The 26,551-nt window shown below is 39.2% G+C and overlaps 4 protein-coding genes across 8 annotated transcripts; 1 reads left to right on the top strand and 3 right to left on the bottom strand.

The window, feature by feature from the left end:
• Window positions 1-826: 826 nt before the first annotated feature.
• On the bottom strand, window positions 827-7,024 carry LOC311251084 (C-type mannose receptor 2-like). 2 transcript variants are annotated; one of them, XM_084343363.1, is made up of 5 exons: window positions 6,937-7,024; window positions 4,127-4,167; window positions 3,577-3,948; window positions 3,084-3,422; window positions 827-2,208 (listed from the first exon to the last, which is right to left on the bottom strand). In XM_084343363.1, the coding sequence occupies exons 2-5, from the start codon at window positions 4,158-4,160 to the stop codon at window positions 1,856-1,858; spliced, it is 1,098 nt and encodes a 365-aa protein (XP_084199489.1). In that variant the 5' UTR covers window positions 4,161-4,167; window positions 6,937-7,024; the 3' UTR covers window positions 827-1,855. The 2 variants fall into 2 exon arrangements, with proteins under 2 accessions (XP_084199489.1, XP_084199488.1); XM_084343362.1 differs by having other exon boundaries at window positions 4,127-4,265; window positions 6,937-6,990.
• On the top strand, window positions 4,861-19,967 carry cbln11 (cerebellin 11). Of its 4 annotated transcripts, none has more exons than XM_084343373.1 (6): window positions 4,861-4,948; window positions 8,256-8,300; window positions 17,389-17,796; window positions 17,871-17,936; window positions 18,640-18,768; window positions 19,386-19,967. In XM_084343373.1, the coding sequence occupies exons 3-6, from the start codon at window positions 17,538-17,540 to the stop codon at window positions 19,664-19,666; spliced, it is 735 nt and encodes a 244-aa protein (XP_084199499.1). In that variant the 5' UTR covers window positions 4,861-4,948; window positions 8,256-8,300; window positions 17,389-17,537; the 3' UTR covers window positions 19,667-19,967. The 4 variants fall into 4 exon arrangements, with proteins under 4 accessions (XP_084199499.1, XP_084199500.1, XP_084199497.1 ...); XM_084343371.1 differs by lacking the exons at window positions 4,861-4,948; window positions 8,256-8,300 and adding exons at window positions 13,608-13,736; window positions 16,940-16,984; XM_084343374.1 differs by lacking the exon at window positions 8,256-8,300 and having other exon boundaries at window positions 4,882-4,948.
• Window positions 10,507-12,788, bottom strand: LOC311251086 (secretory phospholipase A2 receptor-like). The gene is made up of 3 exons (XM_084343365.1): window positions 12,480-12,788; window positions 11,982-12,326; window positions 10,507-11,103 (listed from the first exon to the last, which is right to left on the bottom strand). Exons 1-3 carry the CDS (start codon window positions 12,727-12,729, stop codon window positions 10,751-10,753), a joined length of 948 nt encoding a protein of 315 aa, XP_084199491.1. The 5' UTR covers window positions 12,730-12,788; the 3' UTR covers window positions 10,507-10,750.
• LOC311251234 (uncharacterized protein) lies at window positions 19,889-26,551 on the bottom strand (the record flags this gene model as incomplete). Its single annotated transcript, XM_084343612.1, has 4 exons — window positions 19,889-21,929; window positions 22,457-22,624; window positions 22,728-23,667; window positions 24,493-26,551. The coding sequence occupies 4 exons, from the start codon at window positions 26,549-26,551 to the stop codon at window positions 21,407-21,409; spliced, it is 3,690 nt and encodes a 1,229-aa protein (XP_084199738.1). The 3' UTR covers window positions 19,889-21,406.

Raw genomic sequence — 26,551 nt, 5'->3', positions numbered from 1 at the left:
GACTAAGGATCTTTGGATGACAGGGACCAAAAAAAAGCCACTTAAATGTTTTTTTCCACTTCGAGGTCAACCTAGAAAACACTTTATCACGTTTATTCCACTAGATGGGCACCCTAGGACTGTTAATCATGTTTTATCTACCATAGGGAGATCCAAGAGGGCAGTTTAGCTGTTTTTTTCAGGACAATAAGAAATATTCGATCAATACGTGCAGGTTTGGCCTTTTGAGAACAGTTGCATATTTATTAATTCGTTAAATTCAGTGATTTTGTCCAGTTAGTATAGTCGCTAAGGATATGACTATCTACATAGAACGGAATAAACATTCATGGAGAGCATGTAAAAGACACTTCTTATTAAAATATGTGATCATTCATTCTGAATCATCATCATTATTATTATTATTATTATTATTATTATTATTATACAATAGAATAGACCCAACCCAACTAATTAGGTTCCTTCCAACAGTAACATTGGGGTGGTTGTAACTCAGGAGGTAGAGCAGGTCGTCTAGTAATCGCAAGATCACTGAACCCCAAATTGCTCCTGATGGTGAAGTCCATAACATTGTGTACACTTCCTTGTTATCTAGTTGCATTTAAAAATCACACCCATGGAGAAATCACTTAAAATCACCATGTTGTTGAATTTCTAGGATACATAATGTACTTTTTTTTAATGGACGTCTTTTTATTTCTATTAAGATATTTCTCTTTGAAGGGTAGTCTATGGTTTTCAAAAATGAGCTATTTAAATGTTACAGTTCAATCAAGTCAGTGAAAGAGAGGCCGACATCATGGTTTAACAGTTTATTCAGAGAAAATCAGTTAACATTTTACATTAAAATGTAATCATGGCAAAAACAGGGTTTTACATATTGTAACCATCACCAGATCTGACCCAAAAACTAGAATATTTTCATGAGTAAGTAGCAACATAGTGTAGATTGTGTTTTCATATTTATCCTCATAAACAAACATTAAAGCCAACCCAAAACACCAGCATCTGACAACCTGGGGATGAGACTCAACAATCAGCTATCTTTCTACAGGAAGCTACATTTTGTTGATTTAATATACAAAAAATGAATAAAATCAAAGGAAAGAAAATAACATTATTTTGTGGGGGGTTTTTTGTGTGTGTGTTTTTTTAGTGACATCATGTAATCAAATTTTTATTTAAAGGGTTTAAGTCCTGAAATGTATGTGGACGTTATTATCAGGTTGATGTTGGTTGGAAAATGTAACCCAGTGAAAGTTGAAAAGAATATTCATATAAAGTATTTTTATGGCATCTTATGTTCAAAATGTGGCCTGAGTATTTTTTTTTTTAATCAGTTGCATGAGGGTTTAAAAAAGAAGATCCACACTTCATAATTATTATACCAAAGAAATTAATTAACAATAAAAGATTAAATAACAATAAAAGATCCACACTTCATAATTATTATACCAAAGAAATTAATTAACAATAAAAGATTAAATAACAATAAAAGATCCACACTTCATAATTATTATACCAAAGAAAATCAAAGGATTGATAAAAGATTCACACTTTAGGAGAGTTTAGTGTAACAAATGTACCATGATGTTAAAAAATCTGTTCACAAATAAATCCACAGTCCAGCAGCGTTAAACGACTTCATCAAATCGACCACAGGCTCGTTTAGGCCACCGAGAGACGGCAAAGGTCTCATTTTTCACACTACGTTACAATCCGCTCACATGTGGCCACAAAAAACATTCAAATTGTTACATAGAGCCCCTTTAATGAATGTGTTACCATTCAGTTAACCCAGAAAAACAGACGGCACAAACTGTACACTGTTAGTGTTGTGCACGCTTGCTGTAACTCAGTGTAAAGCACAGATGAAATTAAACGTATCATCATCAGCCTTTGTGTTCCACTTATGATCAAGTCCTTTGTCCATGGCCACAGCCCCATCACACCTCTCAACAGGCTCTTTATCTGAAGCCCAGTTCTCATAGTCGACCAGCTGGTCATTGACCCAGAACCACAAATCCAGAACGCAGGTGTAGCGCAGTCCCAGCCAGACGAAGTCAGAGTCGGCGTCCTTGGCTTTCTCTCCTGCCCATCTCTGCTGGGAGGAGTCGGTGATGGACACCAGGTCATGGTGATTCTCTCTGCAGTACTGTGAGGCGTCCTCCCACGTCTTGCTCTCTTTGATGAGGATCATGTTTTCTTCTGTATCATGGAAGAAATACACAGATCACAAAAGCAGCATTATTCACTTCATTGTCTAGAAAACTGGGATCCAATATGGATTTTCTAAAAAAGGTTTTACTTTAGAGCTAGCAGTGTCGTAATACGGTCTCTAGGAGGATATATAGAGGATTGAAACTGTCGAACTCAAAAATAAATAAAGGAATAAATAAATGGTTTAATAAATAAATTGAAATGCCGTTACCAGTAAATGCACCAAAAATAATACTGAAAATAAATGAAGGCGCTCTTTATTTTTTTACCTTTGTATTGATAACAATCATTTACTTTCCTGTTTAATTTTCCATTTGAGTTATTATGTAAACTTTGTTATTTTGTAAATGATTTAATGCCTTCCTTCATTTATTTATTTATTTAGGTTCATTTAATGATTAATGATGATTGATTTTTGATTTTGGCACTTTCAGTCCTCCATACTAACACAAACAGGATAAGGATAGTTATCAATCAAGCTGTTACATTACAGCCAAGTCGGCAGAATAAAATGTTTATATTTGACGTTTCTGCAAATTTGTGTCAAACAGGAGACCACTGGTCACGATGGCGTCTCAACATGTTGAAGCGCGTAACCACAGGATGTTATTGGGACATTTTCCAGCCATTTTTTTTGGCAACAAAAGCAGAATTTTTTGACAAGACTGCTGTGTCACAACACAGCGTATCTGTGGTTTGCAGAAAAGTAACTTGCCCATAATTATGGGATGTAATTAAAAAATTAGAATGATCACTTCTCATGAAATAGACAACAACAACAACAACATCACGATACCACCTGAAAATTCACCGCTGAAAGAAATAATGCATGAATAAGAATAATACTCCCTTGTGAAACTCACCTTTGTAGCAGAAGAAGGGTTTTTTGTCACCACATTGACGAGAGTCCCATTTTCTACTTGGCAGCAGAGTCACAGCACATCTATCACTGTTGTCATCATTAAACGACTCCCAGTTTGTGAAAGAGACGTTACTCCCATCTGACCACCTCCAGCCATCTCTGAACAGGCCGATCCACCAGTAGTTGACATTGTGTTTCTGTATCTCACTTTTGAGTTGTTCGTCTTGTAACTGATCGAGTCCACTGACCAGGTCAGTGTGCTTTTCTCTGCAGTGCTTCTGAGCCTCTGACCAGGTCTTCTTACTGTGAACTCTGTATTTTTTACTGGATGTCCCCTTTTCTTTGGAGTGAACAGAAAAACTTGCATCACCATACATGTCTTGAGGAAATATGCATCTTATCAAGTCATTCAGTCTTATAGCATACTGTTTTTTGAAGTATTACTGTTCAGGTAAATAAAGTTTGAATGTGGATTATTAGCTACATATTCTCACCATCATAGCAGATGAATGCAAACCTCCGAATGCATTTGCGGTCGTTCCATTTATTTTTTTTATTCATCACCACACAGTTCTGAGGACCATAGTAATCATTTGGTTGATTGTTAGCCCAGAACTCTTTAGTGACCTCCACCCCTGGCAGAGACCAGTGCCACATCCTGTTGTTTCTTCCTGGGAAGTTGCGCAGCCCAATCCAGGCTTCCTCTGTATCCTCTGAGTCAGCGAGTCTCTGTGTGTCGTTCATGTCATACACTGTGGCCAGGTCAGTGTATTTTTCTCTGCAATAGCGCAGGGCTTCTCCCCATGTCTTTAGCTCATCAATAAAGTGGTAGACGTGGAGGGGACACACGAAGAAGAGGCACTGACCTAAAACAATATGAAATACTACAGTGTTGGAGCCGCTAGCACAACGAGCATCTGTTTGTTAAAGTAAAATCAGGAGTACCCCGATCACACACACTACTTACAGCATCCTTTCTTTTTTAAATGGGGCTCTGAGTCCATTTATTTTACCACTGCGGTGCTGAAAATAAGGTCCACTTACCCATCAGAATGAGCAGAACCGGACTCCACTGCATCTTTGCTCTGTGAGATGAAACTGATATGTGAGTGTGCAGTGAATGAAACACAGTGCTTTTAGCAGGGTTAGGGAAACAGTGAAACTCTATGTCCAGTTAACCGGCCTGAAAAGGAAGGAAAATCAGAAGTTAGCAAGTAAAATCATAGAATAAGCACTTTTAGCAGCTGTTCACGTCTTCCGCCCAATTTGACTAAAATACAGATGATAAAACACACTGAGCCCCTGGACAAAATAACAGAAACACCTGTAGAGTATCAATACAGTGCAACAGTCCTGCAATGAATTATTTTGCTTGGATGTTTTTCTTGTTCTGTGGCCTAAGCTCTTAAAAGAAAATGCACCAACACCGTTCTGAAGGACTTTTTAAAGGTGCACTCTGTAGTTTTTTGGGAAGGAATTTTAATCACAAGATGTTTGATGTCTATTTTTTTTGTCTATGTCAAACAAACTCTTTGTTTTTGTGACTGAATAAACAAATTGACCTTAAAGGACAACACAGTTTCATACTGTTTTACTTGTTTATATTTGGTGGACTGTCATGATCCTGGTTTTTGTTGTTTCCTGTTTTATTTTGAAATTGTGCCCTCGTGTGTCGGGTGTTGCTTTTCAGCTCCTCCCTCTGTGTGGTTTCCCTCACCTGTCCTCGCCCCGCCTCACTCCACCTGCACCTCATCCCCTTGTTAGTGTGTCTGTGCTCCCTCTTGTCTTATGTCTTGTCTGTTGTCTCCTGTGTTTTCAGCCCAGCATCCTCCAGTGTTGTCTTGCATTTCTCTGTTTGACCTCATGGTATGTACTAGTTTTTTGTTCCTTGTGTTTTCATTGATTTGTATTTATTGCTACTTTGTCTTTTTGTTTTTGGTTTTCCTCGATTATTTTTTATTTTTTTGTATCATACAGCTTTTGTTCTGTTGTGTTTCTGTACTTCCTACCCTTCTCTCACAATTGTAACACGGACCCTGCCACCTTTCTAGCTCTGAGGACCTTATTTTCCTCTGAGAACAACTTGTTTATTCACTTGTGGAAAAAACAAATTTTACCTCATTAATACTGTAAATATTAAAAATCTGAGTTTAACTTTCTTCTCCAAAAACTACACAGTGTCCTTTTTAAAGGAAAAGTGTCAGATGGAAAGTCAGTAACTCTAACACTTGATCTGGGGACTTCAGGTTGTGTTATTTTAAGACAATCATGAAAAATAGAAACCCGTCCTTTCACACTGGGTCCACACTCTTTTCTGTAGCCGACTGTTTCTAACAATCCGTCTCTCACCACCAGAGCGCAGTGTTGCACCTTGTCTCGTGCTCTACAGGTGGTTCCTCCACACAACACTGTACCATGTAAATGTGACTCTGTATTATCAAAAAGTGAACGTAAAAGCAGAATGTTTCCCTTACCAATACATTTTTTCATGAGATGCACTACAGATGAACAGGATGAAAACTTTAACATACATGACTTACACACAAAAAAAGTGTGTGTGTGTGTGTGTGTGTGTGTGTGTGTGTGTGTGTGTGTGTGTGTGTGTGTGTGTGTGTGTGTGTGTGTGTGTGTCAAGTTTTATGAAAATCATGTTTTAAATATGCAAATCATTTATTACAAACCAACCAATCAGTCAACAAACAGACACCGGGCAGAGACATAACCTCCTTATTGGGGTTAATAATCCCAGTTACGTGGGATAATCAAAATAATCACAGTGTTTCTGATCTGATGTATTAATTGGATAATAAAAACTAGATAGCAAGTTAAAAAACAATCCACTGATGAAACAACAACCCTCTGTACAGGTAATATCACTGAACGAGGATTGTATTCGACGGCATTATGTTCCAAAATAGGGGTTTAAACTATTTCTTTATTTGATAACCGGCTGCCGTAACAATTGATTATTGGTTAATCGTGAATAAAATATAAAATATGAAATATGTTGGCTGTTTTTCCATCAGGGTCGGCTACATTAGGACAGAACATTGACTTAAATGGTCAGATAAATAACTGTACACCTATTTCACAATATAGACCAAAAACATTAAAAAAAAAAAAAAAAACATTTCTTTTCTGTTATTGATACAATCACTTTTAAAAACTAGCTCACGTCTGTCTCTTTTTAACACCTGGCCCAACAAAATCCAACCCACTTTGAGGCCACTAAATATTTTAATTAATTCTTAAACCAGTATTCTGTATGTTATCATTGTGTCCATGATTGTCGATTTTACATGTATTTATTTGTATTAATCAATTAAAGACAGATCGATGAATTAACATCCCTGGTCCAAAAAGATTTTAAAAAATGCAGACAAGCTGTCGCAAAACCTTTTCGTATTACCTGAAAACACTAACATCATTGTATAAATCAGATTTTAGATTGACCGGGATGGAAAGATAAAAATGTCGACTGCTATACAGACATTAAAGGGGCAGTACGTAGTTTTGGAGAAGAAATACAAACTCAGAAATATTTATTTGTTTCCACAACCGAATAAACAAGCTGTTCTCAGAGGAAAATGAGGTCCAAGAACACTGTTTGGAGCTAGAAAGTTGGCAGGGTCCGCCACATACAAACAAAGTAACAGTATGAAATTGTGTTGACCTTTAAGATCAGTTTGTTTATTCAGTCGTGAAAACAAAAACAGTTTGTTTATTTGGTTTGTTTAGGCATGAATAAATCAGTCAACAAAGATCTTTCTCTTCTGATTAAGATTCCTTCCCCAAAACTACATACTGCACCTTTAACATTAAATTTCAAATAATACAGCAGAGTCTCGACTCACCTCGTCTGACGTCTCTCCTGCTGTCCTCAGCTTCACTCTGCTCTGTCGTCTCTCCTCTCTGCACTGATGGAGACGGCTCACAACACTTTATTATTCCCCTCAGCCTCTGATGTCAGCATCTGAATATTAAAAAACACAGGCTCCAGATCGTTATCATTACCAGGAAACTGTCCCCCATTGACAAATAGGCCCTTTCATTGTGTAATAAGCATACGAAATGCACATTAAACAAAATACAGCTGGTAGAAATGATGCAGATTAATGAAGTTTGAAAGAAAAGGGCTCGCTACCATTTTACCTGACCAATCATAGAAATGTTAGACGGGTCAAATAGGGGCACTGCTGACCTTTTTTAACCATTAAAACGCTGAATGATGCTGTAGTCGCTGCATGTTAACAGTGTACTGCAAGACTGTCTATATTGGTTGAAGTCAAATTAATTCATCAACATTTCTGCCACTTGTCAGGTGCCTTAATGAACAATTTCTTATTATGTTAACACAGAGCGTCATTGTTTCAGCATTCTTGTTGTCTTTCCTCAGAACATATTTACAGGTGCAAATGAGTTGTGCAGAAATATCATTTCTAGGACACAGGGCCGATGCAAATAGCCACGGCCTGGTGGCTTTTTGCATGTGATTTTGCATCCCTGCTCACATCAGACTGTATTACTGTCATCTGAGAGGCCTGTTAGCATGTTTCACCTTTAGTATCTGCATTGCAAAGATAAGAGAGAACCAGAAGATCAACACAACTTTTGAACCTTCAGAAATGAACTCTTTTCTTCCAAATAGGATAAATGATCACGTCAGGATGACTTTCTTTTGCACACATAGGCCTTTAGTTTATTTCTCAAACCACCCCGTCACTCTCTCCTCTCACGCACGCTCTCTCATGATCCCTGCCGGCATTATCAGATGTTTACATCAGCAGGTCACATCTGTCCAATAGCACAGCGACACACCTGCTCCATCACTAAATCTCCCTGCAGAGTCTAATAACCAAAGACATGGAAGTGAATGCTAGGTGGTTCGTGAGTTGTTGCTTTTTTTGTTTGTTAAGTGGTCCTTGGTCTGACAAAGTTTGAGAAACACTGTTTTAGACTGATCCCTCCCAGTATCGGTTCAAGTGGAAGGTTTTAAGGACATACTTCTTGTCACGTGGGCGCCTCTCGCTGTCTGTCGTGACTGTGACATCATCAAAATCCAAACAAAACCTCTTCAGGAGAGCATTATCCTACAAGAAACAACAGTTTCCATGCACATTCAGAATGCATAGCAACAACGCTATGAATGAGTTGTGGCTGGTTTTCATTTCAGGATTATCTGACCTGGATAAGTTGGCATCCGACCCAGTGACAGACAGTAAGAATAACATTAAGGAAGGAAAATATCCAAGAGGTTACAACTTCTGAGGAAATGGAGTTCAGGGCTTTGCTTCTGCTGACCACCCTGGGACTCTCGTTTGGGGAGCCCGGGTTTGTACAGAGAGATTACATGGATACCTTTGAGTGGCTGAGAGCTAAAGTTGAATTCATAAACAACTTGGAGGACAAACTGAAAAATGTCGACGGATGGCAGAATGATGTCGACGCTCTGGAGGCCAGGCTCAACGCCACTGTGGACGAGCTGACGAGACAGAAAGCTGAAGTGGACAGACTGAACAAAGAGAATGAAGGTACAAGATTAAAAGTGATTTAAAACATGAATTCTGACCCCAAATTTTGAGAAACGCATTTGGATTTTAGGTAGAGCGGGTCATCTAGTAATCGCAAGGATGCTGGTTTGAATCCCCCATGCTGAAGCGTCCTTAAGTAAGATACTGAACCCCAATTTGCTCCTGATGATGAAGTCCACAATATTGTGTACACTTCTTAAAATGAGTGAAAGGGGTTGAACACTTGAACAGCTCATATGCATGTCATGTTGTCTTATGGGCTGAGCCCCCCTAAAGGTCCGATCCTAGAACCGCCCCTCTTCATTACCATCAGGGGCGCATCTGCCCTGTTTCCAGTGGCAGTTGAGAGCGAGGAGAGGTGGTTCAGGTGCGCCCTCTAGTGTTGGTAGGTGTCCCTTTACCAGACTTTCTACTAAAGGCTTCAACCCTTTTTGACAAGCTGCCTGTTGACCTTTAAAACACCAATTTACAACTGCTAGTGAACTCAAACACAGTCCTCGTTATCTAGTTGCACTTAAAAACCACACCCATGGAGAAATCACTTAAAATCACCATGTTGTTGAATTTCTAGGATACATAACGTTGTTGTTTTTTTTTAATCAACGTCTTCTCATTTCTATTAAGATATTTCTCTTTGAAGGGTAGTCTATGTTTTTCAAAAATGAGCTATTTAAATGTTACAGTTCAATCGAGTCAGTGAAAGAGAGGCCGACATCGTGGTTTAACAGTTTATTCAGAGGAAATCAGTTAACATTTTACATTAAAATGTAATCATGACAAAAACAGGGTTTTACATATTGTAACCATCACCAGATCTGACCCAAAAACTAGAATATTTTCATGAGAGTAAGTAGCAACATAGTGTAGATTGTGTTTTCATATTTATCCTCATAAACAAACATTAAAGCCAACCCAAAACACCAGCATCTGACAACCTGGGGATGAGACTCAACAATCAGCTATCTTTCTCCAGGAAGCTACATTTTGTTGATTTAATATACAAAAAATGAATAAAATCAAAGGATTTTAACCCTCGTGCAACTGTTGATACATTTCATGCTTTTTAAATTTCATTGTCTGATCATTGTGGCTGTATTAATGCGTAGAGCAAACACTCTGGCAAAGGTGATTATCATTTTTTTTCTTTTAAATTTCAACCTCAGCTCATATTATATGTCTTTAACTCACTGTGTACATTACACAGACAACTAAAGCTGTTGTACATAATATAAACCATTAAAACCCATTAAAACTTTTTTTTTTTCTTCATCCCACTGTCATTATAACAGAAAACGTACATCCCATGTTATCAGTCTCTCATTCTGTGGTCCTGGATGAGTTTTGCGTAGATTTTTGCAGTTTTACACTAAGTAGGGCAATTAACTGTGTTATCTGGCCAAATACATGCTAATTCCCTTGTGGGAAAATAACATTATTTTGTGTTTTTTTGTTAAAAAGTGACATCATGTAATCAAACTTTTATTTAAAGGCTAAAAATCCTGAAATGTATGTGGTCGTCATTATCAGGATGATGTTGGTTGGAAAATGTAACCCAGTGAAAGTTGAAAAGAATATTAATATTAAGTGTTTTTATGAAATTTTATGTTCAAAATGTGGCCTGGGTAAGTTTTTTTTTTTTTGTTATCAGTTGCATGAGGGTTTAAAAAAACAAGATACACACTTCATAATTATTATACCAAAGAAATTAATTAACAATAAATGATTAAATAACAATAAAAGATCCACACATCGTAATTATTATACCAAAGAAATGAAAGGACAATAAAAGATCCACACCCCATAATTATTAAAGAAAATCAAAGGATTGATAAAAGATTCACACTTTAGGAGAGGTTTAGTGAAACAAATGTACCATGATGTTAGAAAATCTGCTCACAAAGAAATCCACAGTCCAGCAGCGTTAAACGACTTCATCAAATCGACCACAGGCTCGTTTAGGCCACCGAGAGACAGGGGAGGTTTTTCACACTACGTTACAATCCGCTCACATATGGCCACAAAAAACATTCAAATTGTTACATAGAGCCCCTTTAATGAATGTGTAACCATTCAGTTAACCCAGAAAAACAGACGGCACAAACTGTACACTGTTAGTGTTGTGCACGCTTGCTGTAACTCAGTGTAAAGCACAGATGAAATTAAACGTATCATTATCAGCCTTTGTGTTCCACTTATGATCAAGTCCTTTGTCCATGGCCACAGCCCCATCACACCTCTCAACAGTCTCTTCACCTGAAGCCCAGTTCTCATAGTCGACCAGCTGGTCATTGACCCAGAACCACAAATCCAGAACGCAGGTGTAGCGCAGTCCCAGCCAGACGAAGTCAGAGTCGGCGTCCTTGGCTTTCTCCTCTGCCCATCTCTGCTGGGAGGAGTCGGTGATGGACACCAGGTCATGGTGATTCTCTCTGCAGTACTGTGAGGCGTCCTCCCACGTCTTGTTCTCTTTGATGAGGATCATGTTTTCCTCTGTGTCATGGAAGAAATACACAGATCACAAAAGCAGCATTATTCACTTCATTGTCTAGAAAACTGGGATCCAATATGGATTTTCTAAAAAAGATTTTACTTTAGAGCTAGCAGTGTCGTAATACGGTCTCTAGTAGGATATATAGAGGATTGAAACTGTCGAACTCAAAAATAAATAAAGGAATAAATAAATGGTTTAACAAATAAATTGAAATGCCGTTACCAGTTAATGCACCAAAAATAATACTGAAAATAAATGAAGGCGCTCTTTATTTATTTACCTTTGTACTGATAATAATCATTTACTTTCCTGTTTAATTTTCCATTTTAGTTATTATGTAAATTTTGTTATTTTGTAAATTATTTAATGCCTTCCTTCATTTATTTATTTATTTAGGTGCATTTAATGATTAATGATGATTGATTTTTGATTTTGGCACTTTCAGTCCTCCATACTAACACAAACAGGATAAGGATACTTACAATCAAACTTTTAATTTACAGCCAAGTCGGCAGAATAAAATGTTTATATTTGACGTTTCTGCAAATTTGTGTCAAACAGGAGACCACAGGTCACGACGGCGTCTCAACATGTTGAAGCGCGTAACCACAGGATGTTATTGGGACATTTTCCAGCCATTTTTTTGGCAATAAAAGCAGAATTTTTTGACAAGACTGCTGTGTCACAACACAGCGTATCTGTGTTTTGCAGAAAAGTAACTTGCCCATATTTATTCTGGAGATTGGGATGTAATTAAAAAATTAGAACGATCACTTCTCATGAAATAGACAACAACAAAAATACAGATACCACCTGAAAATTCACCGCTGAAAGAAATAATGCATGAATAAGAATAATACACCCTTGTGAAACTCACCTTTGTAGCAGAAGAAGGGTTTTTTGCGACCACATTGATGTGAGTCCCATTTTCCACTTTGTGGCAGAGTCACAGCACATTTCTCATCATCATCGTCATCAAGAAATGACTCCAGATTCCAGTTTCTGAAAGAGACGTTACTCCCATCTGACCACCTCCAGCCGTCTCTGAACAGGCCGATCCACCAGGAGACATTGTGTTTCTGTATCTCACTTCTGAGTTGTTCGTCTCGTAACTGATCGAGTCCACTGACCAGGTCAGTGTGCTTTTCTCTGCAGTGCTTCTGAGCCTCTGACCAGGTCTTCTTACTGTGAACTCTGTATTTTTTACTGAATGGCTTCTTGTCTTTGGAGTGAACAGAAAAACTTGCATCACCATACATGTCTTGAGGAAATATGCATCTTATCAGGTCATTCAGTCTTATAGCATACTGTTTTTGAAGTATTACTGTTCAAGTGAATAAAGTTTGAATGTGGATTATTAGCTACATATTCTCACCATCATAGCAGATGAATGCAAACCTCCGAATGCATTTGCGGTCGTTCCATTTGTTTTTTTTATTCATCACCACACAGTTCTGAGGACTATAGTAATCATTTGGTTGATTGTTAGCCCAGAACTCTTTAGTGACCTCCACCCCTGGCAGAGACCAATGCCACATCCTGTTGTTTCTTCCTGGGAAGTTGCGCAGCCCAATCCAGGCTTCCTTTGTGTTCACTGAGTCATTGAGTCTCTGTGTGTCGTTCATGTCATACACTGTGGCCAGGTCAGTGTAATTTTCTTTGCAATAGCTCTGGGCTTCTTTCCATGTCTTTTCCGTTTCAATAAAGTGGTAGACGTGGAGGGGACACACGAAGAAGAGGCACTGACCTAAAACAATATGAAATACTACAGTGTTGGAGCCGCTAACACAACAAGCATCTGTTTGTTAAAGTAAAATCAGGAGTACCCCGATCACACACACTACGTACAGCATTCTTTCTTTTTTAAATGGGGCTCTGAGTCCATTTATTTTACTACTGCGGTGCTGTAAATAAGGTCCACTTACCCATCAGAATGAGCAGAACCGGACTCCACTGCATCTTTGCTCTGTTAGATGAAACTGATATGTGAGTGTGCAGTGAATGAAACACAGTGCTTTTAACAGGGTTAGGGAAACAGTGAAACTCTATGTCCAGTTAACCGGCCTGAAAAGGAAGGAAAATCAGAAGTTAGCAAGTAAAATCATAGTATAAGCACTTTTAACAGCTGTTCACGTCTTCCGCCCATTAAAATGTGTAATTTGACTCAAATACAGATGATAAAACACACTGAGCCCCTGGACAAAATAACAGTTAAACCCCCAGTTTTTGGGGAAGGAATTTTAATCACAAGATGTTTGATGTCTGATTTTTTTTTTTGTCTATGTCAAACAAACTCTTTGTTTTTGTGACTGAATAAACAAACTGACCTTAAAGGACAACACAGTTTCATACTGTTTTACTTTGTTTATATTTGGTGGACTGTCATGATCCTGGTTTTTGTTGTTTCCTGTTTTATTTTGAAATTGTGCCCTCGTGTGTGGCGTGTTGCTTTTCAGCTCCTCCCCCTGTGTGATTTCCCTCACCTGTCCTTGCCCCGCCTCACTCCACCTGCACCTCATCCCCTCGTTAGTGTGTCTGTGCTCCCTCTTGTCTTATGTCTTGTCTGTTGTCTCCTGTGTTTTCAGCCCAGCATCCTCCAGTGTTATCTTGCACTTCTCTGTTTGACCTCATGGTATGTACTAGTTTTTTGTTCCTTGTGTTGTCATTGATTTGTACTTATTGCTACTTTGTCTTTTTGTCCTTTTGACTCGTTTTTGGTTTTCCTGGATTCTTGGTTTTTTTGTATCATTCAGCTTTTGTTCAATAAAGTGTTTCTGCACTTGGGTCACATACCTCATTAATATTGTAAATATTAAAAATCTGAGTTTAACTTTCTTCTCCAAAAACTACACAGTGTCCTTTTTAAAGGAAAAGTGTCAGATGGCAAATCAGTAACTCTAACACTTGATCTGGGGACTTCAGGTTGTGTTATTTTAAGACAATCATGAAAAATGGAAACCTGTCCTTTCACACTGTGTCCACACTCTTTTCTGTAGCCGATACTGTTTCTAACAATCCGTCTCTCACCACCAGAGCGCAGTGTTGCACCTTGTCTCGTGCTCTACAGGTGGTTCCTCCACACAACACTGTACCATGTAAATGTGACTCTGCATTATTAAAAACTGAACGTAAAAGCAGAATGTTTCACTTACCTGTGTGTGTGTGTGTGTGTGTGTGTGTGTGTGTGTGTGTGTGTGTGTGTGTGTCTGTCAAGTTTTATGAAAATGTTGTTTAAATATGCAAATCAGTTATTGGGGTCTATTCTGGGCCGACACCCATCGTCCGTCTAAGTTTTGTTGAAATCCGTTCAGTAGTTTTTGTGTAATGCTGCTGACAAACCAACCAACCAGTCAACAAACAGACACCGGGCAGAGACATAACCTCCTTATTGGGGTTAATAATCAAAATAATCACAGTGTTTCTGATCTGACGTATTAATTGGGTAATAAAAACTAGATAGCAAGTTAAAAAACAATCCACTGATGAAACAACACCCCTCTGTACAGGTAATATCACTGAACGAGGATTGTATTCGACGGCATTATGTTCCAAAATAGGGGTTTAAACTATTTCTTTATTTAATAATTGGCTCCCGTAACAATTGATTATTGGTTAATCGTGAATAAAATATTAAATATTTTTGCATGTTTTTCCATTGGAGTCAACTGCATGAGGACAGAACAGTCCTTATTTAAATGATCAAATAAATGACACAAAACAATCAGTTAAACTCGAGCTAGTATGAATAAATGACTTCTTTTTTTTTAACCCTTTCGGCTCACATCTGCACTTTTTAACAATATATACCAAAAAAACCCAAACATTTCTATTGTATTATTGAAATAATCACTTTTAAAAAGTTAGCTCACGTCTGTCACTTTTTAACACCTGGCCCAACAAAATCCAACCCACTTTGAGGCCACTAAATATTTTAATTAATTCTTAAACCAGTTTCTGTATGTTATCAGTACATATTTTGTTTCATTTATTATTTTTTGATTTTGTGTCCATATCTGATTGTCGATTTGACATGTATTTATTTGTATTCATCAATTGAAGACAGATCGATGAATTAAAATCCCTGGTCCAAAAAGATTTTAAAAAATGCAAACAAGCTGTTGAAAACCTTTTAGTATTACCTGAAAACACTAATATCATTGTATAAATTCGATTTTAGATGGACCGGGATGGAAAGATGAAAATGTCGACCGCTATGCAGACATTAAAGGGGCAATACGTACTTACAAACAATACAAACTCAGAAATATTTATTTGTTTCCACAACTGAATAAACAAGCTGTTCTCAGAGGAAAATAAGCCACATATAAACAAAGTAAAACAGTATGAAGTTGTGTTGTCCTTTTAAGGCAAGTTTGTTTATTTAGTCATGAAAACAAAGAGTTTATTTAGTATGTTTAGGCATAAATAAATCAGTCAATGAAGATCTTTATCTTCTGATTAAGATTCCTTCCCAAAAACTACATACTGCACCTTTAACATTAAATTTCAAATAATACAGCAGAGTCTCGACTCACCTCGTCTGACGTCTCTCCTGCTGTCCTCAGCTTCCTCTCTCCTCTCTGTGCTGATGGAGACGGCTCACAACACTTTATTATTCCTCTCGCCCTCTGATGTCATCATTTGAATATAAAAAAAACACAGGCTCCAGATCGTTATCATTACCAGGAAACTGTCCCCCATTGACAATAATAGGCCCTTTTATTGTGTATTGTGCAAACAAAATGCACATTAAACAAAATGCAGCTGGTAGAAATGATGCAGGTTAATGATGTTTGAAAGAAAAGGGCTCGCTACCATTATACCTGACCAATCATGGAAATGTTAGACGGGTCAAATAGGGGCACTGCTGACCTTTTTTAACCATCAAAACGCTGAATGATGCTGTAGTCGCTGCATCTTAACAGTGTACTGCAAGACTGTCTATATTGGTTGAAATCAAATTAATCCATCAACATTTCTGCCACTTGTCAGGTGCTTTAATGAACAATTTCTTATTATGTTAACACAGAGCGTCATTGTTACAGCGTTCTTGTTGTCTTTCCTCAGAACATATTTACAGGTGCAAATGAGTGAGAAATATCATTTCTAGGACACAGGGCCGATGCAAATAGCCACGGTCTGGTGGCTTTTTGCATGTGATTTTGCATCCCTGCTCACATCAGACAGTATTACTGTCATCTGAGAGGCCTGTTAGCATGTTTCACCTTTAGTATCTGCATTGCAAAGATAAGAGAGAACCAGAAGATCAACACAACTTTTGAACCCTCAGAAATGAACTCTTTTCTTCCAAATAGGATAAATGATCACGTCAGCATGACTTTCTTTTGCACACGTAGGCCTTTAGTTTATTTCTCAAACCACCCCGTCACTCTCTCCTCTCGCGCACGCTCTCTCATGATCCCTGCCGGCATTATCAGTTGTTTACATCAGCAGGTCACATCTGTCCAATAGCACAGCGACACACCTGCTCCATCACTAAATCTCCCTGCAGAGTCTAATAACCAAAGACATGGAAGTGAATGCTAGGTGGTTCGTGAGTTGTTTTTTATTTGTTAAGTGGTCCTTGGTCTGACAAAGTTTGAGAAACACTGTTTTAGACCGATCCCTTCCTGTATCGGTTCAAGTTAAAGGTTTTACAGACATACTTCTTGTCACGTGGGCGCCTCTCGCTGTCTGTCGTGACTGTGACATCATCAAAATCCAAACAAAACCTCTTCAGGAGAGCATTATCCTACAAGAAACAACAGTTTCCATGCACATTCAGAATGCATAGCAACAACGCTATGAATGAGTTGTGGCTAGTTTACATTTCAGGATTATCTGACCTGGATAAGTTGGCATCCGACCCAGTGACAGACAGTAAGAATAACATTAATGACTTTATGGTCTTGCATGCTTATATGGGTCATATAGAGGTATAAGTAATAAATAAAATATTATGTTGAGTAAATATAGTCCCCAGAAATGGCCGACCTGGCCACTTATAATGAAAATTGCTGTATAGAGTGGTACATTTTGAATGTAAATACACTTAATTGCTTTGTTGCTGAAAAAACAAGTCCTTGTAGCAGGTTAGGGTTAGATTTTTTCAAATTCAGTTGAATAAATGCAGATAATTACTAGTTTTATTTTTTTATCATTATATAAGCCAGCAACATGGTGTAGAATGAAATGCTTGGTAGCCTTGCCGACCACTGTAGGAAGTAAAAGCTCATTTTGCAAATTTCTCTTTGTATGTCACATTCCCTGTTCATATGTTCCAGGAAATCACACTCGCAGGCCTGTTGGGACGTGACCAGAACTGGACTCCCTGAGGGCCCAAACGAGAGCAGGTGTATATAAAGCCACAGAGGAAAACCCACCCTCCACACACCGCGAGGAAAATATCCAAGAGGTTACAACTTCTGAGGAAATGGAGTTCAGGGCTTTGCTTCTGCTGACCATCCTGGGACTCTCGTTTGGGGAGCCCGGGTTTGTACAGAGAGATTACATGGATACCTTTGAGTGGCTGAGAGCTAAAGTGGAATTCATAAACAACTTGGAGGACAAACTGAAAAATGTCGACGGATGGCAGCATGATGTCGACGCTCTGGAGGCCAGGCTCAACGCCACTGTGGACGAGCTGACGAGACAGAAAGCTGAAGTGGACAGACTGAACAAAGAGAATGAAGGTACAAGATTAAAAGTGATTAAAAAAAATGCATTTGGATTGTTGGCATTGATTACGTTTCTTAAACTTGTACAGGCCTGAAAACGAGACTGAATGCCACAGAGGAGGAGATTGATAAGCTGAAACAGAGCAGCGCTAAAGGTAAATGATCAAACTTACAGTATTTAAAGATATGATATGTAACATTTCGGCTTTGAAATGTCTAAAATGACAAGACATTTATATTTTGTTGAGTTGCTATCCCAAATGTTTCCAACAGTGTTCAAACCCGGAACGCTGGGTAACTAGTTAACTGCGTTTCATTTTGTCGCCTGTGGCTATAACTTCTGGGAGAGAGTCAGAGAGTGAGGAAGGAAGCTGGGGAGCGAGAGTAAACGTAATGTGAATAACAGTTTAAAACATTTAAACTCATTTGTGAACATTTCTGCCAATGTGACGTTTAGATTTCCATCAGCAATAGTGTTTAACAATAAAGACAACAACTCCCATGAACCCACGCTATATATATATATATATATATATATATATATATATATATATATATATATATATATATATAACATTTCATATTTGTTATATATAATATGTGTATATATGTGTGTGTGTATATATATATATATATATATATATATGTGTGTGCGTGTGTATATATATATAAATATATATACAGACAGACAGACAGCAGCTACAACTAGCAGCAGTATGACTTTGACAGGTCTTACGTACCGATCCTTTTTATGGGCTTTTTTAGAAAATGTACATAAAAGATGTAAATCAATGAGAGTTATCACCCCGAATCATACTTCAACTTTTATGATGTCTCCATGTAACTGTCCGTCCACAGATGCTCCTCAGATCGCGTTCTCGGCCTGTTTGGCAAACTCAGGGGAGATTTACAGAGGACCCAGCACAGATAAGACTCTGGTTTTCAAAAGGATCTTCTCAAACACTGGTGGTTATGACCAAAATACAGGTACAGGTCATTTTCATGTTACTACATATCGCTAAGGGTTTGCCACATTAAACTGCTTCGTCAGAATCACATGATTGTTTAGTAGGAGTAGTTGTTTGAGATAAAATTGTTGTTCTTCTAAAGGTTAAAACCTTCTTGTAGACACGAAATGTCCCGAAGCTGTAAAACTCTCACACTCATGCTTCTGGTATTTCAAACAAGATCAAACAAAGAGGAAGAATTTGTGATACTGTTTGACTCTCTAGTGTTTTCTAGAGCTGGTTGGAGTTTAAAGCTGCCTAATCACAATTTTCCTTTATTGAGTTTTTCCATTCTTGTAGCCATGATTGTTCTGTTTCCATAGAGGTGCAGGATTTATATAATGCAATGAAAGTGAATGAAAATCAGACGTGATCAGACGGGAGCAAAAAATGCCTAAAACTGCTTGGAGTAAGGAACATCATAGCATACATTCCAGCTATTGTAGCCTTGAGCTTATATTCAGTTGATCCTTACAGATGATTAATTTGTAATATTTAACCTCCAAAGTAGCTCTGCGTTCAAGATCATCAAAAGAAATAAAACTTAAATCTACTACTTATTCCAGTAACTCACCTTGCGTCTTTGCTCTGTTGCAGGAATCTTCACAGCTCCAGTGAACGGTCTCTACTACTTCACCTTCAGCACCTATGGCTACAACACTCACGTAGCGGGGGCCATTCTGATGAAAAACGGCGTCCGTCAGATTTCGACCTATGATGACATTTCGGCTGATGGCTCGGACATCAGCAGTAACTCTGTTGTCCTGCAGTTGGCTGCTGATGATAAGGTGCACATGGAACTGTGGGATGAGGGCAGAGTGTATGACAACTGGAGTGGACACACGACCTTCAGTGGCTTTCTTGTCTTCCCAGTGTAAATGATGATAGTTTGCTATTGTAAACAATAGTGTGAAATCTGTGAAATCAAGTCTTTACATTATAGCACTGTCAGGAAGCATATACTGATACGAAATTACACCGTATAGATATCCTGGCTAACATTACCTTCTCAATTTTCTAAAGATTATATAAAAATCTCAATTTACAGCAAAATGTCAATGAAAAAATCTAAAAAAAACCAAAACAAAACAATGCATGTGTTAATTTTCAAGTAGATTTTAATGCAAATGTAAATGTGTGAGCCTTCTCCATAACAATAAATGCAAAACAGTAAACTCAGTCAACAGTCACATTATCTCTCTTCCTTTCTCTGCATCTCCTGCAATGTCAACCTGTGTCCACCAGCCTGCCTCTAAAAGCAGGGAAAATACAGTATGAGCTGCTCCCTCCTGTGTTCATAGTCGGTTATTGCAGTAATGCATGTAAAAAAAAGCTTGTACTCGTGTTTTGTTTTGAAAATAATTGACATCCATTCCCAAACTAAACCATGAACAGTTTTACCAAAGCACCTTTTGAAAACCATTTATAATTTGGAATATACAGTATAGCACCAAAATGCATAACATTACATACATCTGGCATGACCTAAAGTTCATTCATTTACTATGCAAGATAAATTTACCTTGAAAAAAACATCAAGTTGCTGCGAGACATACATCTTTACCTCATCAACAATGTACGAATGTTTGCTAAATCACAAGAATACCAGTCATTAACATGCAGTAGAAATAAAGGTACAATGTGGAAGATGGGTGATTGTTTATGCTTTTGATTGGTGGATGGCCTCACCCACCAACCCAAAGCATGAATATTTTTTCAATCAAATATCTTCCTCCAGAATGGCTTATTGCACCATTCAAAATCATTAAACTTATACAAAAAAATGATAAAACTTCATTTTACAGGTACCCAAATTTGATGGTAAAGGTGGTAATTACCAAGTAACATATTTGAAATTTCTTCCAAATTATCCCCTTATTACCTTAATAACCTCCAAATGTTTTGAAAATTACCACAACACTACTGAGTAATAATAATGTTCTGCTATTTTAAGAAATAACTCATATTTTTTTAATACACTACCAGGAAGTTCCAATTGGTTTCAACTTAACCAATCATCGTCCTGCTAATTCTGCTTCCAGCTAGTTTCTGTCTAACTTCCCCTCGGCAGGCCACTAAATTAAAGTGAGTTGTTGCAGCTTAATTTCTAACAAGTTTAGTTAATTCATTAAAGTACATTTTAAACCATTTACATTTTCATCCTTTTCCTAAATGTCCATTTTTGCCACCATCAATTGCTAATAACCAACAAGTACAACTTAATTATCAAGAGTCAAGGAACTAAAGTTACATTAGTTGGAAATTAAGCTGCAACAACTCACTTCAATGTAGTTGCCTTCTGAAGGGATATGCAGAAATGTATAGAAAATTAAAATGTAGTGGTCAGCAGAGAGTTAAGCAGAAACCAATTGGAAGTGTTCCAGAAATGTATTTCAAAGTTTCCTGCGACTGATATTGCTATTAATTGATGATTGTTAAAATAAATAATTTTCAACCAATTTTGAGGTAGTTATTGTGGTAGGTTTCAAATCATTTCAAAGAAATTCAAAGCTCAATTATGTTGCTTTGTAATTCCCACCTACTTACCATGAAATTTCCAGACCTGTGAAAGTGTTACCATAACAACAGTCGAGTTGGTGTATGTCACCAGATATTTCTTACAATCGGAAGTGTTGTGGCAAACGCAGCAGACATGCACGGATGTCATTGTTCGGTCCCGGCATCTTGCCCATGTTCTCCCATCTCTGTGTGGTGGGATCATAACGATGGACCAACTTTGTGTCCCTGTAGTCCTCCTGGGTGTATCCACCAAGCACATAAAACTTTCCCTCTAAAACGGCACTTCCTGCTCCTACATGTGGCACTGGCAGACATGCGAAGGCAGTCCAGGAGTCGGACACTGGATTGTACACCTCACAAGCTAGCTGGTCAACAATATTTATGAGATTACCTGTGGTGATTCCACCTGCTACGTAAAGACATTCACCCAGGGTCTCCATGCAGTGATGAGCTCGAGGTTCAGCCATGTTTGCCAGGTAAGTGCTTCCTGTCTCTGGGTGGTACAGGAACATGGATGAAAGACATTGGTAGTTGCTGCTCAGCCCTCCGGAAACAAAGATCTGTCCATGTAAAGTTTTTGCTACATGGGCACTCAAAGGCAGATCCAAGGGGCAGGCAAAGCTTGAAGAGAAAAATACATTTAATATCTGAAAATGTCAAATTAGTTCAGTCTGAAACACAGTGTGACATTATTGAGGATTTATAGTAAATAGAAAAAAGTTTCAGGTAGTCTCAAACCACTCTTTGCCACAGTCAGAATTATCTTGCTGTTCACACTTATTTTGTCCTTTCATCACCTTGGAGTATTCAATCACCAGCTAGCCCTCTCCGGTTTCTAGCTAAGACTTAGTGGTTGGCCTGTATCTTCCCCTGCCAAAACCCTTTTATCTCCTATCTGTCCTCCTCTAATCCCTACAAATTTACACTTAATCTTCAGCCTCTCATCAACTCTAGTTAATTTTCTTTAAAGCATATTTATAGTCATTTTTGTGTCAGGCCAGGATTCTGGAAAGTCAGCTTTCTGTATACACCGAGGGTCTGATCTTGTAAACAATGTTGTATTTTTCCATTTTTATGTTAATGTAAAATGTTTAGCAAGCAAATTATAATGTCTGGTAGCAAACAAATCAATATCCCTTCCAACGTACCTCCAAGAGTTTGCAATGGGGCAGTATTGTTCCACACCCTCTATATAGTCCAGGTCACAATGGCCACCAATTGCATATATCTTTCCATCCAGCACAACCACGGAGAAAGAGCATCTCTTCTCCTGCATTTCAGCTAGGCTCTCCCAGCTGTTTTGAAGGGGGTCATACCTACAAAGAATGGTAAAATGAGATGAGGGTAGAGACATTGAAACATTCCTTTAAAGCTGTAAATGGTTGTCTTCAGTTGAGATCCACGATTACCCTCTCTCACCTGCAGACAGAATTCAGGGTGTCGTTGGTGCCATAATACTTCTTGCCTCCGAACACGTAAAGTTGTCCTTCGAGAACAGCCACCTCATGACTGAACCTCGCTGGATCTGGCATCTCTCCCAATCTTCTCCACTCCATGGCCTTTCTAATCCCTGTGTGGTTCTGTAAGGAATTCCCAAACCAGAGTTCTCTGCTGATGCTGCGGCTGCCCAAGTCCTCAAAGGTCTGGTCACCTCCAACCAAGACCAGACTCTCTTTCGGCAGATAGATGCGGCACTGACTCTGCGGTGCAGTCTCGTTCGAGCAGAAATCCTCAAAAACTGCTTCATAGAGCTCTGCCAGGCTGTGATCAGACCACATGTTCAGAGACTGGACCTCTTTGAATTCCTTGAACGTCATCAGAGGAAAGTGGATGGTTTTCATTAGTTCTTTAGCAAGCCTCAGCCTTCTCTTTGGCTTTGCTTGAATCCATGCCACTACTGCTTTGAATACAACAAGCTCAGATGGAACGCAGAGTGAGTGACTGTTCAAGTACCTCAGGAGCTGCTTGGCCGGCAGGTCTTTGAACTTTGACGTGCACGCCACCTTTTGGAACTGCCGCAAGACAAAATCCTCTGCAACCTCAAGAAGATGCTCCATCTCATAGGCCTCAGCAAAAGATGCAACATCGAGGCAGGAGTGAGGATTTATTTCTTGTTGCAGGAAAGTAAGGCACATGGAGAGGGCAGGTTGGTACTGGAGCTGGAGAGCGGTGGTGGTGATCTCGAAGGCACAACTCCAGCTGAGAGGGAGGGCCCCGCTGTAGGAGCAGTCAATCAGAACCTGCAGCTCTGATGCCAGTAAGAAGGGAAGGGTCACACAGGGCTGAAGGGACTCCTTCATCCCCAAGGTAAACATGCCGCGGAAGAAGTCACTGCACACAGCCAGGATGACTCTGTGGACTGAAGGGAGGATGGTAGTAAGTAACATTCAGGACAGGAATCCTTTGTTTGCTTTTACATATATCATGGAAGATCTTTCCATTAGGTATTGTTAATAAGTTCATTATTGCAACTCTTGAACCTAGGTTAAAACGGAGATGAATCATGTTTGTTTTGGAATCTATGTTTTGCCGTGTTTGTGGTGACAAAACCGGGTATTTTTGACGGGAAGTTGGGGCATCTCCAGACGTGTTTCTGGCAACAAAAGCTATATTTATTTATAAATACCTATATTTATTTTTAGGTATTTTTAAGGAGATCTTAAAAACTACATATTTTCAATGACAAGTCAGGATATCTCCTGCCATTTTTGTGCAACAAAACTGAGCATTTTGGACGGAAAGTCCTGGCATCTGTTCCGTGTTTGTGGCAGCAAGAAACAGATAATGTTGACAGGAAGTCAAGAAATCTCCTGCCATTTTGTGGGAATTTTTAATGGGAAAGTGGGGCATTTCCAGATGTGATTGTGGCAACAACACAGGGTATTTTTAAGGAGATTTTGACATGGAGATCTCCAGCCATGTTTGGCATAAAAAACTGGATATTTTATATATAAACATGATCTTTTCCTAACCCTGACCAAGTGGGTTGTTTGTTTGTTTTTTGCCTAAACCTAACCAGAGCATAAGCACAGTCTTGTCACATGATCAAATTGAAAATTGAACCTTTGTTGCAACATAAAGAAGTGTAGAGTTTCAACATTTTGCTAACGTACATTGCTGATATTTATTCTAGCGACTGTGTTGACTTTTATGTAACTGTACATCTCAGTGATGTTCTACTCACCATTAAACGATCCTCCAAGAGCTTCCAGAATGACATCACAGCCCACTCTGTCCACCCACAGCTGTTTGATGGACTGGAGACTGATCATCATTTGATCTGCAGCTGACGGTCTTTCCTCTTTCTTCTGCTCTCCAGTTTTTGTGGACTTTTCCTCTTCCTCTTTGCAGAGATCAAGCACCCTGGGGGCACCCAGTGTTTGAGCCGCAGCCATAATCTGGTTCACAGTGTCCTTGTTCAGACATGATATGAGACCAATGTAGGCAAACTCCACAACTGCCTCTAATCCAACATGATCCACCTCTGGACCCAGAGACAAGGTCCACCTGTGGGCTCCTCTATCTTCTCTTTCGTTTTCTACATTGCTTCTGCTCAGACTTTCTCGGATAAGGGAACTGACAGCTGCCAGGACAAGGGAGTGTACGTGGAAACTCTTCCCATCCTCTGTGCTCAAAGTAAGATCAGTGAGAAGGGATGAGTTCCTGAACTCCGTCAAGGCACTGAATAAATCTGTGAAATAGGCTTTTTTGTAGTAAATCTTTACCACATCCTCGTCATTATTGTCTTCGTCGTCGTCCGCTGAAAATGCTGCTGCCTCGTCATCTGTAGACTCGTCCTCTTCAGGCTTTTCATGATCATCTTGAAACTCTTTGTCTTGAGTTATGCAAGATCCTGTGACTGTTTTTTCCTCATGTGTTAGCTTCTCACATTCATCATCCTGTTCTTTTCTTGCCTCAACGCAAGTCAACGCTCCTGAGAGGCTATTTTCACTCCTCCACGACTCTCCAACAGGATCCTCCAGTTCCTCAAGATCATTGTATTGTTCTTCACCAGCTCTCTCTTCATCTCTTTGAAAGTTGTAATATTCATCCTCAGATCCCGTGAAGTCAGAATCTTCATTATCGGATTTAACTGAATCTTGCAAGTTCTCTTCCTCATGGACTGTTTCATCTTCTTGGCTTGTACTTTCATGATTTTGCCGAATGCTCTCATCCTCAGTTCTCAACTGTTCTCTGAACTGCTCTGCCAGGTGATGACCAATTTCATCCTGTTCCTGATGCTCCTCTTCCTCCTCTCCTCTTCTGTCCTGTCTGTCCTTCTCCTCATCCACCCTCACGTTGAACTCCTGTTCTCCTTCTTCCTGCTCATCCTCCACTTCATCTGCTTCCATCACTTCCTTTTCCTCAGCCTCCCCATTCTCTTGAACCTCCCACGCCATCTCATTCTCTACTCCCTTCTCCTCTTCCTCCACGTCTTCTCCTTCCATTTCTACCTTCTCCTCCTCATCATCCACCTCTTTGTTTTCCTCTACTTCATTCTCTCCTTCTCCCTCTTCCTCAATTGCTTTAGCTTCCTTTAGGTCACTGTCTTCCTCTTCATCCTTATTTTTGTTCTCCTGAATCGTTTCCCCTTCTTCCTTCAGTACCTCTACTCCCTTCTCCTCTTCCTCTACGTTTTCCGTTTCCATTTCTTCCTTCTCCTCCTCAGCATCCACCTCCTTGTTCTCCTCAACCTCCCTCTCTGCCTCAGTCTCTCTTTCTTCTTCCTCTTCCTCCATTTCTTGAGCTTCCTTTATGTCACTGTCTTCCTCCTCGTCCTTATTTTTGCTCTCCTTAATATTTTCTCTTTCGTCCTCCAGTTCCTCTGCTTCCTTCACCTCATTCTCATCATCCACTTCCTCAAACTCCCTCTCTATCACATTTTCTTCCGCTTCTTCCACATCCACATTTTCATCCACTTCTATCGCTTCTCTGTCTTCCTCCTCATCTCCATTTTCGACCTCCTTAATCCCCTTCCCTACCTCATTTTCTCCTTCTTCCTCCGTCTCTTCCCCCATATCTCCATTTTTTCCCTCTTCCTCATCTTCGCTCGCCTCTTCTTCCCTACAGTCCTTGCTGTCTGCCTCCTCTCCCTGCCCATCATCCTCCTCTTCCTCCTCCTCATCGCTCACCTCCACTTTAGCCCAACGGCTCACCCTCTCCCTCCATCTCCTGCTCCTGTTCTCCTCCATCCCGCTCTTCCATTCCTCCCACTCCTTGGAGCACGGATTAGCTACTGCCAT

The sequence above is a fragment of the Pagrus pagrus genome (assembly GCF_965226575.1).
Source record: "Pagrus pagrus genome assembly, chromosome: 22".
Taxonomy (NCBI): Eukaryota; Metazoa; Chordata; class Actinopteri; order Spariformes; family Sparidae; genus Pagrus; species Pagrus pagrus.
The sequence above is the reverse complement of the archived record's forward strand: the minus strand, read 5'-3'. Positions and strand labels throughout refer to the sequence as shown.

Excerpts from the sequence above, each read along its gene's own strand:
- LOC311251084 (XM_084343363.1), bottom strand. The coding sequence starts at position 4,160 with ATGCAGTGGAGTCCGGTTCTGCTCATTCTGATGG. Across the intron at positions 3,423-3,576 it reads TGCATTCATCTGCTATGATG|AAAAGGGGACATCCAGTAAA; the intron begins GTGAGAATATGT and ends TTCACTCCAAAG. Across the intron at positions 2,209-3,083 it reads ACCCTTCTTCTGCTACAAAG|AAGAAAACATGATCCTCATC; the intron begins GTGAGTTTCACA and ends TCCATGATACAG.
- LOC311251086 (XM_084343365.1), bottom strand. The coding sequence starts at position 12,729 with ATGAACGACACACAGAGACTCAATGACTCAGTGAACACAAAGGAAGCC. Across the intron at positions 12,327-12,479 it reads TGCATTCATCTGCTATGATG|ACAAGAAGCCATTCAGTAAA; the intron begins GTGAGAATATGT and ends TTCACTCCAAAG. Across the intron at positions 11,104-11,981 it reads ACCCTTCTTCTGCTACAAAG|AGGAAAACATGATCCTCATC; the intron begins GTGAGTTTCACA and ends TCCATGACACAG.
- cbln11 (XM_084343373.1), top strand. The coding sequence starts at position 17,538 with ATGGAGTTCAGGGCTTTGCTTCTGCTGACCATCCTGGGACTCTCGTTT. Across the intron at positions 17,797-17,870 it reads ACTGAACAAAGAGAATGAAG|GCCTGAAAACGAGACTGAAT; the intron begins GTACAAGATTAA and ends AAACTTGTACAG. Across the intron at positions 18,769-19,385 it reads TGGTTATGACCAAAATACAG|GAATCTTCACAGCTCCAGTG; the intron begins GTACAGGTCATT and ends GCTCTGTTGCAG.